Here is a 14,391-nt window from a genome sequence, read left to right as displayed (position 1 = left end):
TAATGCCGTTGTACAACTCAATGGTAAGGCCACACCTGGAGTATTGCATCCAGTTCGGGTTGTCACATCTCAAAAAGGACATAGTGGAAATGGAAAAGGTGCAAAAGAGAGCGACAAAGATGATTACTGGGCTGGGGTACCTTCCTTATGAGGAAAGGCTACGGCATTTGGGCCTCTTCAACTTAGAAAAGAGACGCCTGAGGGGGGCATGATTGAGACATACAAAATTATGTATTGGAAGGATAAAGTGGATAGAGAGATGCTCTTTACACTCTCACATAACACCAGAACCACTAAACATCTACTAAAATTGAGTGTTGGGAGAGTTAGGACAGACAAAAGAAAATATTTCTTTACTCAGTGTGTGGTTGGTCTGTGGAACTCCTTGCCACAGGATGTGGCGACGGCATCTGGCCTGGATGCCTTTAAAAGGGGATTGGACAAGTTTCTGGAGGAAACGGGTTACAAGCCATGACGTGTATGTGCAACCTCCTGATTTTAGAAATGGGCTATGTCAGAATGCCAGATGCAAGGGAGGGCACCAGGATGAGGTCTCTTGTTATCTGGTGTGCTCCCTGGGGCATTTGGTGGGGCCGCTGTGAGTTACAGGAAGCTGGACTAGATGGGCCTATGGCCTGATCCAGTGGGGTTGTTCTTATGTAATGGTGTCACATCCAAAAGGGCCCTCTCAGAAGAGAGTGGGCTGGATTATATGGAAGGAAGTGATCTTTCAGATATGCTGGTTCCAAGCTATAAAAGGCTTTTAAAAAAATCAAAACCAGGAATTTTGAAAGGGCCTGGAACCAAAGCAGCAGCCAGTGCAGCTGCCAAAGCAGCAGTCTGAGAGAATCAAACCACTGACTTCCATCAACCACATGAGCCACTAAGGACGAATAAATCAAAAATTTATTTTAAAAGGTTAACCAAGAGACTAAAGCTATTCACAACTTGCCACACCATGAGCCCTTTTGATTGCCATATTATGTGATCCACCAAATGTGATGACATTAAGATGCCTTCAATATTGAATTGGCAACATTCTAATAGAAGCTGCTGGTTGGAATGTGGTGGCTATCATAGTCAAGCCTTCTCAAAGGTGTAGTTATACCAAATATGTGGATCCCACCTTCCCACACACCAGAAACACAAAGATTGTTGTAAATGGTGGGATGAATCCTTCCCTAAGGAGCACAATGTCTAAGTTCCTACCCTTTTTATATTTGGTCAAGAACTTAAACAAGGGCTCATTTTCATTTTATGCACACTTCAGAAAAACAGATTTGACTCTTTAGAAACCACACTTGTGGTAACAGGCTGCTTGAATGACAATATGCAAATACAAAGAATAGTTTTTCTCATAATTAGTGATTTTTCCCTTCCCCAAAGCAATTTGGTTTTGCTTTCCTTAAAGAGAAAAGTGAAATACATCAGGTGTATTCTTTTATATTATATATATTTTGGTTTATTAAATTTCTCAAAGAATGAGATATGCTTACAGACGATGTATTATACTGCTCAGTCATTTAGAAACGGTACTGCATCATCTACCCAATATATTAAAAAAATGCTTAAATTCTTCTAACAAAAAGTGATTACACCTAAACAAACACTGAAAATTAACACTGTGATTAAACCAAAATTAAAGCTGCTATCAAATGCACCAGCTGATTTTTTCATTAGTTACTCACTGCTGCGTTTTAAGTTAAACATGTATTCTAAGTCACTCGGAAAATTCAAGTTTTTGTTTTTAGCAAGTGGAAATCTATTACAGTTAAAATAATCAGCATTTCTGAATCACAAGTTATACATGTGAAAACGATATATTAGCTAAAAATATATCACAATTATAACAAAGCTTCTTTGATCATTGCTATTTTTAGGTGAATAAAGCGTACCGAAATTCCTTTCTTCTTTATTTGGGGAGGGAGGAAAGGAAAACAAACACTCATATAAAAGAATACAAGGAAACGTTCACCATGATCATAAACAAATTACGTGGAAGTCTTGTTTATTTCATTGGTATATTCTTCCATGTAATTCCTCTGATCTACTGATTTCTTAGAAACATATAGCTGCCCCAGGTGGGTGTGCAGATCTGTTCCCTCCATTGAAGTAGATGGAGTACCATACACACAAGTGCTCCATCTATGTCGAAACACACATGGGGTTCTGAATTGGATGGGATATGTCAGGCTCAGTGTCAGAGCCTAATCCTGGAAGAGGATGAGTAAACAAAGCTGGACAAGGATCACTATGACACACTTAGCCCCTTAACAGGATCAAGCACTCCTTTGGCCTAGGAGCTAAATGATATCCTTAGTTCTTAATGTTGGTTCAAAAGTCAAACCTCAGAAAGAAAGTCACAGTAAGCATTCTATATATAAACAGACTGTATCCACATAGTTTATTTCTCACAGTTCTCCTGACAATTGAACATTATTTAAGAACATACTGTATACACAGATAAGAAGAAACATACAAAATGTTTTAAATGATGCACAACAAAATCCAGCAGTATAAAAGAATGCATGTGAACCCTTGCTCACTGCTCAGGCTAAATTTAATCACTTGTTTAAATAGTAATAAAAATACAATCTTTCATGGATCTTGTGCATACTACAAAAGAGGAAAATTATTACCATATATGATTTATATTAGGCAGTTTTCTTTGATGAGTTGCGTTAACAACTCCAAATACAGAGGCAGACGGCTGTGTATTTTTACTTTTATAAGAGTTAATGTTGGGTATTGGAAACTTTACACAGTTACTACCACTGGCACTTTTCACCATATTTTTGTACACATCACATGGTCATCTTATATAACATTACATTTAAAAATATATCTGCGTGACAATTTTATAATATTCACACACCATGAGCTGGTTAAGGAAGCAATGCCACAGTTGCCTCCTGTAGTGCTTCACTGTTGGTAAATAAAAAGTTTGTTATGGTAAAACTAAAAAAGAAAATGAAATAAAAGAAATGTCAATATAATTAAGCAGCTCCAATTTAATAAAGGCCTATTACCGACCATATCAGGGACAGTGATTGTTTTAAGAATATATCCTAGAAGCAAACACTGTCATAGGTTAAAACTTTGCCTAAAGTCAGTTTCTGTGCTGAAAACTATTTCACAACAAAACTGCAAACTACTAAACTGTTTTTAATGTAAGTACTTCATCACCTCTGCATCTCAAAATAGCCAAGCTCTTCACGGCTTTGGAATTGACTATCTTTTAACGTGTGCTTGCATTCCTGGCCACGCTTTTGTAATGCCTCTCTTTAGATTTGTCATCTAAAAAAGACTAATGCAGTGGAAGGAACATCTCACCAGTACAGCCTCCCGCACACTAGGAATGTTCAGCCTCTGTTCAGTGATCTAGAATCATGACAGGTTGGAGAGCAGTAGTTTGATGAGGACACGTGGAAGCTCTCATGCTGCGGATGACATTCCTGGGAAAGCAAGTGTCTTTCCAGGGTGGGCACAGAATCAACAGTGCCACTGTTGGTTTTTAAAGTGGATGCTACGCTTCAGGTTGCAGGTTTGCTTCCCATGTCATCTATTTGCAGGAAAGTAGTTGGGATCAAGATAATTATAACTGGGGCCTTGGGACATGCAGTAGTCTCTATCTAAGAACATTTCTGCTCTGTATATAGGCTCCAACCGGTGGTTTTCCTTGTGCAAGTCTGTTTCGTGTAGACTGAAAGAAACAGAAGAGACCCTTATTAGTCAAGGAACCTCATAAACTTGTCACCAACCCACTATGAATATACAGTACTGTGCTTTTAAATACATGGCCAAATAATTGTTCACAGCATGTATTTTCTATATGTATTCCAGTGCAAAAGATCTTCATTGGCCCCAGTGCATGCACGCACATTGGTCCAGAATGCTAAGTGCTTTTCCGATATCTATGTAAAATCGTAAGATGAAGATACCAAAAAGGATTCACTTAAGAAATGTACTCAAACCAACTGTCAATGATGCATACTGCTTACCAGTCAGAACAAGAATCACAGAAATCCAAGGACATTTCTGGAGGACAGTCTTGGCAGTGCCACCGAATACCCTGAATGGGTTCAGTACCACAGTTATCACACTGAAAGCAAGTTCAGGAAAAAGACATTCAGAAAAGAGATGTTCATCTTCAGAACAGTAAGGTTTGTTAAATTAACGCATTATACAGAGACGACAACATCACAAGAGAATTAAATAAGTCTTAAGGAAATGTTTGCAATCTTCCATACCATGACGATACATGGGGAAGGGGAAAACAGGCATTTCTAAGATCAAGAACCACTGGCAGTGGCTACTTTTCTCTCCTAACAGCTCACTAGCTTCTGCCCTTATTCTTGATTTTCAACAGTTCTCCAACATATCCTCTGCCCTGATTTATCCTTGTCAAAGCTCTCATTACACCATCTGCTCCTTGTGTATTTGCATTTTTATTTTATTTTTAAAAGGAGAAGACCTCCTGGATGTGAGTTCCAGTTGCGTCCAGGAGGTCCTCTGAGGCGCTCCAACATGGGCTTGTGATTCATGTTGAGTAAAATCTACGGATCTGTGAGGGCAGACAGTATTATCATTCTGTATCTGACAACACTCACTACTTCAAGGTGGTAAACGACTCCCAAATGGTTCTTTTTAAGTTCTCTGGAAATGTACCCACAGTAATGTAAACAACTTTTTTTTCTTTTAAGGAAAAAATAAAATTGTTGTCAATGGTTAGGAAAGCCTGGAACTATAAAATGGTGCATGACATTTGCTAACTTCCTTCTGAGGTCTAACAGAAACAGGTTCTGAAACAGAGGTCCAAAATATCTGCTCTATTAGCAAAAGCAGCTCTTAATATTCTTGCAAGCTTTTAAGGAAATTGTATTTATGCTGTCTAGAAAACTATATAAAAGATACACACTACTGGATTTCTTATTTTCTTAAAAATACCAATGCTCAGTTGACCAAAGATATGACTTTCTCAGTCTTCTCACCTTGATGCCTATATGCTGCACAAAGCCACTTTCTGCATGCATTTGCTGGAGCTTCCGTTTCTTCAACTTTTTTAGCTCAAGCAGCTCTTTGTATTCTGGCAGTTCTCGATATGTTACAGGAATACTTTCTTCATCCTGTGGTGTGTTTTTTTTTTAAAGAAAAGTGGTGTTACTTTGTAAAACAGGCTCACTGTGCCCTGGGAGGTGCCAACCACGGTGGAGGAGACCGTGCAGCCGCAATGCACACCTCCTCCTGCTCAGCTGAGGCAGGAGGGAGGGGCGAGGCCAGGATTAAAAGGCAGCCGTGGGGAGGGAGAGGTCGGGCAGTGACCAGCTGGCAGCGAAAGGGGGAGGGTGTCGGGTACCTAAACACCCTCCTAGGGCACCCCACCAGTACCTCCAGGGGGGAAGTCAGGGAGGGTCAGGACAGCCCAGGTGCCTTTAAAGCTTCCCCAAAGGAAGCTGAGGGGGTGGAAGGGTGGAGCCGGGCTAACGCTTCATAAGGGAGCCCTGTGATGAAGGCCAGAAGGCGAGCGAGGCATGAGGCTGTTGTCCACAACCCCATGCCACTGAGCACAAAGACCTCAAAGGCCAGGGGGGACGACAAGGGTGAGGGCACCCTCTCCCCCTGGGAGTCAGTCTGAGGCCGCTGAACTGCTTCTCCTCAAACCTTTCCTGGGTGGCCTGAGAGGGGATTAGGGGCGCTTTAGGCAACCACACAGAGAAAGAATGACCCACCACCACCCAAAGCCCAACACCTGTTTTATTTATTTTTTTAAATAGATTCCTCCCCCACTTTTGGAACACAAAGCATACCGATGCATCCTCCTCTGCTGCATTGCCCATGTGACTGTGAAAACTGGATCTGTCGTCATCTTCATCCATATACACAGGGGGTTCATGGGAGGTCATGAAAGTTGAGGGCTTGAAAAGATGTTTATTCAGAGGATGTTGCCTTCTACTGGATGACTGTCAATTAATAACAATAATCACCATTAAAATTTTAGTTCACTTGGTGGAAAAAAAACTATGGGTACCTCATTCGTGAACAAAAAGAATGTTCTACTCACACAGTGGGTCACACAGAGACCCACACAGAGCACATCATCTTTCTGTTCACAGAAGTTTCTGTTCATGAAAGGATTCATGAAACCAGAAATGCTAGTCTGGATGCTGTCTCACATTTGTTTTGATGTCCTTAGCACTTTTACATACTCACCTACTTCTAATAAACTCGAAAAAAATTCTAATTCCATGCAGCAAAGCCTGCAGCACTGATTTTGAAAGCAAGGTTTTTCAATTACTCATCCCCAAACCACCACTTCTCCCATTCAGTCAACACATCTGAACAGAAAGAGATCACTGTCTCAACTCCCCTATTTGCAAAAATCCACAAGTAAAACTACTAGCAATTAACAATAGCACTTTTCATAATCAGTACAAACAGCATGGACTGAATTAAATTAAAATAATTTAAGTAACTGATTTACACCAACAGAAAAATCACCAAACTAAATTAAGGGCCCAATCCTATCCGACTTTCCAGCTCCAGTGTAGCCACAATGCAGCCCTGTGGTAAGGGAACACATGTTCCCATATTTGAAAAATCTCCAATGACTACCCCTTCACCACAGTATACAGCGCACACCCCACTGGCACAACTGCACCAGCACTGGAAAATTGGATAGGAGTGGGCTGTAAGACTCCAATTAAATAACTCCTGAATAAGCACCCAAACTAAAAGGAAGCCTTAATAATTTACACATATTGGGTTTATCATAGGTCTCTCTTGTAAAAACAGAAGTATTTCTATTCAAGTACTATTCTGTTCCAAAGGGTCCACTAACCCTTAGGAGCAGATTTTCAGAAGGGTGCAGATGACTGCTGTGCTGAAGAGGGGGGCAGGCAACTTGGCATCTGTGAAAGTCCTACGGCTCACACTCCTTAGGATACAACCTAATACGTGCAACTAAATAGAACTTTTGTATGATCCAGAAACATAACCCAAAACCTCTGATCAGGCAACCCACATGTTTAGTGAATCACAAAATTTACATCTACTTAGATGATCCACTGTGAAATTTAGATTTTTTTTTTGCTTTCTCTTTACACATGCAATGACACTAAGTAAAACATCTTAACTTGCCACAGAACTCAGAACTTTCTAGAAGCAAAGGGTAGCCACAGTAATTAGGCAGAATAGTTAGATCTCCATGATATGGAAAATAAGCACCCATACCATTTGGTTGTCAGAGACAGTAAGTATTCCTAACTTGCACAGTAAAATGATGCACTAAATCATTTATACTATCATATCAAAGGTAATTTTTTTGGCTGTATTTATTCTTTTAAACAGAAAAAGTCTTAGTCTTATCATTTATAGATGGTTACATTAAGGTATTATGTTGAGTTGTTCTACATTCATGTTATTTTTAAAGGAACAATTTTTAAATTGTGATTTTTTTTAATACTGGATTTATTCTGAATGCATATTCCGGTGTGTCTCAAGAAATGTGATGTTAACTGTCTTTGTATCTTGCTGCAGCCTAGTAACCTTTACATTATTAGTCATTCACTAGAAATACTTTTGAAAAGCAATGGCTCAGTTAGTCATTCCTACTGAATCAAATATTAAGCATGTAGAAGTTATCACATGTAATTGGCTGGATATTCCTACCCTGCCACTTTTCAGGCTGATGTTTTAACACATTAAATTATTTGTCACAATTTCAGAAACATTAATAATGTAACTTGGATGTTGAATGTTTAAAACAATATATGAAATTAATGTAAGTCCTGTACACTAGGTAGGAAGAATACCTGCGTAACTTGATGCCGCTAAATTATTGCTATAGTACTTTATTATACTAATACTGTCAAAGACTGCTGTCATTCCCAAAATGCAGCCCTAGGACCTTATTCTTATAATATGGCTGCACTCAACCTCATTACTGAAGAAGTCATTGGTTAAATTTTGTAGAGGTAATAATTAGGGCAGGAATGCATGCAAGAGTGATTGATCAGAGCTGGATCAGATAGTAGGAAAAAGCTGCAACACAAGAGAAAGCAAGCCAACTTTACTGCCTTTTTAAACAACTTTAGCAGAAGTCAGGGCCCCTCTGACATCAAAGATGACCAGAGTTCTCAAAGAATTTCTATCTGCAAATCAATGACCCAATTAAAGAGAGGCTTGAAACTCTCCTCAGCAGCTGAAACTTTGAGAAGGTGGTGCTGTTGCATGCCTTTGATAAGAAGGTGCATGTTGCATGCAGGCAAGGTGATCGCAGGTGAGCAGGGAGGGATCCTGAGGACAGAGGCCAGGGAAGGGAAGGCTGAATGTCCTCTGCTTTAGGCAAGGGAATAAAATATAGAAACTAGTGAAAGAAGAGGGGCTTATTCTTTGCTGCCTCTTCTGTATGCTTCGTTCTCTATTCAAATTAACTTAAAGAGCTGCCTCTGAGAGTGAGAGCTTGCAAGAAGATGCATGTGCATGCATGTTAAGGACCAGAAAGCAATATAGTGCCGCTATTCTAAAATGTTGCTTTCTTTGACTTCAGTGACTGGAGACATCTCTTCCCAAGAGAGGAAAGACATCTTGCTACAGGGGTACAAATAGGAAAGTCTTATTACTTTTGTTCTTCATTCTTTCCTGTGAGGTAGGCTGCTTTGAACTGCATCATTTAGTTCCTGACACTTATAATAACGTGGAAGGGGTCCACATCTACCAGCTAATAAAGTTCTGCAGCAGATTCTATAGCTTGTTGTCACCACAGACAAAGCTCTCTCTGCAGTAGCTACCAGCCTAATGGATGAGGTCTCCAACAGCTGGTTCTCAGAGATTGATTTAAGGAGAGTAGAGATATATATGGGGTAAAATGCTTAAGTATTCAAGTGTCAAACAGTAAAGGACTCTAAAAAGTCAGCATCTGCCCTTTGAATTTAGCCTGGAAGCCAACAGGCAAAAAGATGCAGTTGTATAAAATTGGTCTTCTACACTTACTGCAGATGACACCAGAAAGTAATCTTGCTGCACCAATTTTGCACCAACAGCAGCTTCAAAACAACCTTCAAAATCAGCCTCCCATAAAGTACATGTTCAGTCAGAAGGTTACCAGGCATTCAGAGCAGCGGCATCTTGTCAATACAAATTCCTCTTATGAAACCACGGTTTGAGGCCATCCTTACCTACCCATCTGATGTTTTTGATGAGGAAGCCCATTTTGATTGATGATTCTGTTCTGATGCTGCTCAAACATTTACTGATTTACTGTATCTTTTTTTTTGTTATTGTACACTACTTTAATTATCCTTTCTGGATGGAAACAGACTGTATAGTCTAATGTAAATAAATACAATAAATAGCTATTGTGTTATACCTAGCAGTAGCCACAGTAAGCTAATTTGCTTTGTCAGCAAGTAGCTTTTCTAATAAGTGATCTTCTTCTGAGCAAACATAGCCAGAATGAAAAAGCATGGGAAAATGTACCATTCTGATGAATCCGTATTGCAGAACACATTTCTGCTCTAAACAACTTAGAACTGCATGTACATCAAGAACACTGGTAATCTCATATACACAGCAAGACTGAACCATGACATAGTGCCTCACAAAACAGAGACACTAATTAGCCAGTTTAAGGGATTTCTTTTTCTTTTGTAACTCACTGCTCAATCATATTCATGTCTACTCAGATGTAAGTTGATAAGTTCAATGGGACTTACTCCCAGGTAGAGGGGGATAGAAATGCAATCTTAGATGTACTATTTTTTAGTTAATGCATCTTTAGTATTATTATTATTATTATTTTATTAATTTGTACCCCGCCTTTTTGCCCAACGGGCACACAAGGCGGCTTACAACATTTTTTTAAAAATACAACCTTAAAAACAATCAACAACAGTTTACCTAATTAAAAAAATCTAAACATCTAGACAAGTTATTCCCATAAACTGGTAAAATGAACACTGAAATAGAAGTTTTAATTTATTCAACTACAAACTAGCTGTAATAGACCAGATGATGTAAGTAAAAAACAAATCATAGTGCAATATTGCTTCAGGATCATTCACATCTTTCCCAAATGTATTTGTATCTTAATGGCAGAAACTGTGAAAATCTTCCTGCAGTTACCTTTTTGGAGTATAAATACAAGTTTGGAGTTCTGCCTGGAACTGGAATGCCAGCTTTAGTCAGTTTTATGAAATACTTTTGCACTCTGCTGGCAACCTGAAGGGAAAAATAAAAAAAAGTTAAGTAAATGCATATGAGTATACTTTGTAAACACTAAATAAAGCCTCTTTGGAGCCATAAGACTTTATCCACTAATCACTAATTACCACATGAACTAATTAGTGATTAGTCCATGACTAATAGTCTATGACTATTCCTCCTCTCCGCTCTCAGTTTGCTAGTAACCTCTACACTTTCTGGAAAGGAATAGCATATTGCTGACATATTGCTGTGTACTTCACTTATTCAGAGAGAAAGGCAGGACACAAATCATTTAAATAAACACACGAGGTCCTCACATGCAGACATTTCGAGTTACTAACATCCGACTTATGAATGGGCTTTCTCAGAACTTTGAGTAGGCAGAGCTGTGAAGACACTGACAAAAAAACAGCAATGGAAGTTGCTTGGAGATAACCCAAGCAGTTCATTAACTTTGAAAATAGCAACCACTTTGCTGTGGCAAAGTGATAAAACAGCTCAATGTTGGACATTTACATCTGGTACTCCTTGGAGCAGAAGAAAGGCAGAGGATGAAGGAAACAGTCACCGTGGCCTGCTGATCAGGCACAGGGAGAGAAGAGATAATTGGGAGGTGCAGGGGAGCATTAATACGAGACAAAGCAGGTAAGTCTTTGTAATTACACCTGCTCCCCAAGTTGCAGATGTCCAAATCACACATGGCTGTGTTGGCACTTTCACACAGGTGCAGTATTTTCTTTGGTGGCACTTTCACACAAGCACAATAATGCTGGTTCTGACAGAAAGATAAAGGTACTGCTCAAGGGTCTATTTTAGATTTAAGCAAGGATACATCATGCATATTTGAAATAAAATTTTTTAGCTGTGTCTTCAAGGTATGTGATGAACTCCACAGATATGCGAGTCTTCTTCATTGTCACTTTTTGGGTTATTCAACCCTAACAAATAAAAGTGGGCACTGGGAAAATTTCTGACTAGGACAGAATTTGTTTTTCACGTATTTACAATTTTTGATCTAGGAAAAAGATTTAAAAGTAAATATGTATAAAGATGAATGTACAACATGCTACTTTCAATTTCATGGAGAAACTGCCAGGACTTCACCAGGCTTCCCAATGCCTTATAAAGCAGTGGTTCTCACACATATAGAACCGCAACCCACTTTTTAGAATGAGAATCTATCAGGACACACTGGAAGTGATGTCATGACCAAAGTGACATCAATAAGCACAAAATTTTTTAACAATTCTAGGCTACAGTCCTATCCACAATTACTCAGGAGTAAGTCCCATTGACTATCATTGTTAAAAGAATATACATAGTAGCTTGTTATATTACTTTATTTCTTGTTTTTCCGACAAAAACACAATGTACATCAATAAACATTTATAAGCGAACACAGAAATATGTACCAAGACACCAAACAGAACCATACAACCAAAAAACAGAGTAAGAAAAAAAAGGACAAAGAAAATTAAAAAAAATCAAAAAATGTAATTATCAGGGTATTACTTATTGCCAAATAACCTACTAATAAATGACTGCCAAATATTTTCAAATACATCCAATAATGATTGCCATTGATAGACCATATGTTCAAAAGACAAGTTCAATAGGTTTTCTCTCCACTGATTTATCGTGGGTGGGCACTGATCCTTTTGCAGTATCAATCCTTTTAGCTGTTGTAAGGACATATAGAGTCCATTTCCGTTGCCATTTATTAACCTTCCAGACTGCAGGTACATAGTTTAATATCACATGTGTCAGTGGTTGTTGTAACACAGTATGTATCTCATTAATCACTTCAAACCAGAAGCTCACATTTACAGAACATGACCATAACATGTGCACAAGGGTTGCATCAGATGATCCACAGTGCCAACATTTAGATTCCTTAATGAAGCCTTTATTATACAACCTCTGAGGAGTCAACTACACCCTGAAAACAATTTTTTGTTGGATGAAGGGAAGTCTGAGATCCATAGATAGAGTTGTAATATTTTCCACCGCCTTCTTCCATTGTTCATACAAAATGGGACAATCTAATTCTTCATTCTACTTATCTCTAAGCACCTGGGTATCATATTTATTTAGTGACAGCAAATGTTTGTAGACAAATATAACTGGCTTCTTCTTTAAGTATCTCCAAAAGCGGTGGAGATTGTGAGGTGGATACTGCTGCAGGGCCATATTATACATAGTAGCTTGTTAAAAGTGCTAGATACATCATAGCTTGTTAAAGTACAGGTCTGTAACATTTCCCCAAATGCACATACCATGGTAGTATCAAGTCTAATATATTAAAAATAAAATATTGAAATGAATGGGGACCCACCTGAAATGGGCTCACGACCCACCTAGTTTCTCTGTGAAACTAGTAGCAGCATTTTTTGCCTCCTGAGCTCAGTATGAGCTTGGTAGAGGCCTCTTCAAAGGGGAGGGGAGCACAGCTGCCCTCACCTCTAGAAGGCAGCCCCACCGGGACCATGGGGACTGGCATTTGCCCGTATCTGCAGTTTCAGGTATCCATGGAGGGGTTTCCAGAACAGAACCCTCGAGGATAAGTGCGTACGCCTGTATTGAACAATATAAACACTGTCTGGGTAGAGGAAAAAGATAGATGGAAGAGCTGACAAAGAATATCGTTAAAATGATGTCTGCAATTTAACTTATAAAATTGGCTTATCTTATAGCTGCGCTGATGCACAATATTACTATTTTCAGAGGAACTATTAACTGTTTCTTACATATTGAAACTGTTTTGCAGATTTCCAATCAACCTCTGAAACATTTTCATCATACAATTTGAACCAATATTTAACATATCATAAGCTATGGAATAACAGTTCTACAGATACTTTAATTTTGACTGCTTAAAATGAGGCAGTCAAAGCTCTTTGAAAATGTATCTTATTACCTGCTTCGCAGTTCTGTTTCCCAGTTCATCAGCAATTTTCTGCCATCGCCGAGATTCTATTTCCTCTGGAGGATACTTCAAGAGTAACTGTTCAAGTTTTTTCTAACAAAGAAAACATCAACTATAAATTCATTTTCATAAAAGATCTCCAAGTTATCAATAGGGTAAGCCATCAGCGCACTTGAAAAAGCAAATGAATCTTAAATCGGTGAGTGTACTAAGAACTATATACAGGTGTGCATGGTTTCAAAACCTTTGGACCACATATACAGTGGTGGTCAAAGCACAACAAAGAGGCCCTTAATGGGACAGTCAGGTCTCCCATAGCATGCAGCACTGTCTGTTTACACAACGAAGAGTCTCTTAATGCAAAGAGGTAACTTATCTCCAGTAGCCTGTGCAACCAGCTAGTGTATGGTAGGGAGTGTCTGTTTACACAGAAAAAGGCACTAGATTGGGCTGAATGTCTGCTTAACAACCTAATCACAAAACAATGGGGATCGGAGAACGTATCCCAGTCATTAAGCAGCACATACCTATATATTATTTACTAGTCTCATTACCTGCTCTTCTACAGTCCACAGCTGGTTAAAAGTTTCAGGTTTGGTCTCATCACAAAGGCGCCCTCTTATCATCTGCTTAAAAAGGGAAAACAAAACATAGGTTAGTATAACTTGACTTCACCTAAAATGTTTTAAAAATTGGATTAATCATTAAAAAATTTAAAAATAAATTAACTGACTAAAAAGTGCTCCCAATTACTGTTTATAATGCTTATAACTTACTTCCAAGTATTCATGCATGTGAAAAATGAAAAAGTGTCTTGCTCTTGTTTTTGCCCACATACACACTTAATAGCTGACTAAAATGCATATAATTAAATCAACAAATATTTCTTTATGTAGGTGATAGCCACGAACAGTTCTATTATCTTTATCTACTGCTAAAGGATAAAACAAATATCACACAGGAATGAAAACTGAGCAAAGCCAGTGGGCAAATATTTGAAAATGGAAACATTTGATTTCATCTCTATCTAGCTAAAAAGTTGCTTTATATAATTCTAACTAAAGTTTCTCCCTTTTTTAAAGTTTTATTTGAATTCGATTAACACTTACTTGTGGACGGTTGTTTGATGAAGCTTCAGGACAATCACTAAAAGGCAATACAGAATACGAAATGGACTCTCCATCCTTTCTGGGATCCAAAGGGCTTTTTGGTCTTGTAGGTAAACCTACTAAAAGTAAAAGAAAATAATTACTACAGGGCAT

General features: G+C 38.6%; 1 protein-coding gene across 7 annotated transcripts in view; it reads right to left on the bottom strand.

Annotated features, from left to right (window-relative positions):
* Nucleotides 1-1,473: 1,473 nt before the first annotated feature.
* ZZZ3 (zinc finger ZZ-type containing 3) overlaps nucleotides 1,474-14,391 on the bottom strand; it is a 56,436-nt gene continuing 43,518 nt past the window's right edge. For 4 of the 7 annotated variants that reach the window (XM_066626274.1, XM_066626276.1, XM_066626277.1 and 1 more), the window contains 8 exons: nucleotides 14,239-14,357; nucleotides 13,684-13,758; nucleotides 13,121-13,222; nucleotides 10,123-10,218; nucleotides 5,808-5,960; nucleotides 4,992-5,126; nucleotides 4,002-4,102; nucleotides 1,474-3,703 (listed from right to left, as the gene is read on the bottom strand). In XM_066626274.1, the coding sequence (XP_066482371.1) occupies nucleotides 3,559-3,703; nucleotides 4,002-4,102; nucleotides 4,992-5,126; nucleotides 5,808-5,960; nucleotides 10,123-10,218; nucleotides 13,121-13,222; nucleotides 13,684-13,758; nucleotides 14,239-14,357 (926 nt within the window). In that variant the 3' untranslated portion in view covers nucleotides 1,474-3,558. The remainder of the gene's footprint in view (nucleotides 3,704-4,001; nucleotides 4,103-4,991; nucleotides 5,127-5,807; nucleotides 5,961-10,122; nucleotides 10,219-13,120; nucleotides 13,223-13,683; nucleotides 13,759-14,238; nucleotides 14,358-14,391) is intronic. The other 3 variants (XM_066626278.1, XM_066626279.1, XM_066626281.1) reach the window with 3 other exon arrangements.

The sequence above is a fragment of the Tiliqua scincoides genome, chromosome 4, assembly GCF_035046505.1.
Source record: "Tiliqua scincoides isolate rTilSci1 chromosome 4, rTilSci1.hap2, whole genome shotgun sequence".
Taxonomy (NCBI): Eukaryota; Metazoa; Chordata; class Lepidosauria; order Squamata; family Scincidae; genus Tiliqua; species Tiliqua scincoides.
Note: the sequence above shows the minus strand (reverse complement) of the source record. Positions and strands in the feature narration are given on the sequence as shown.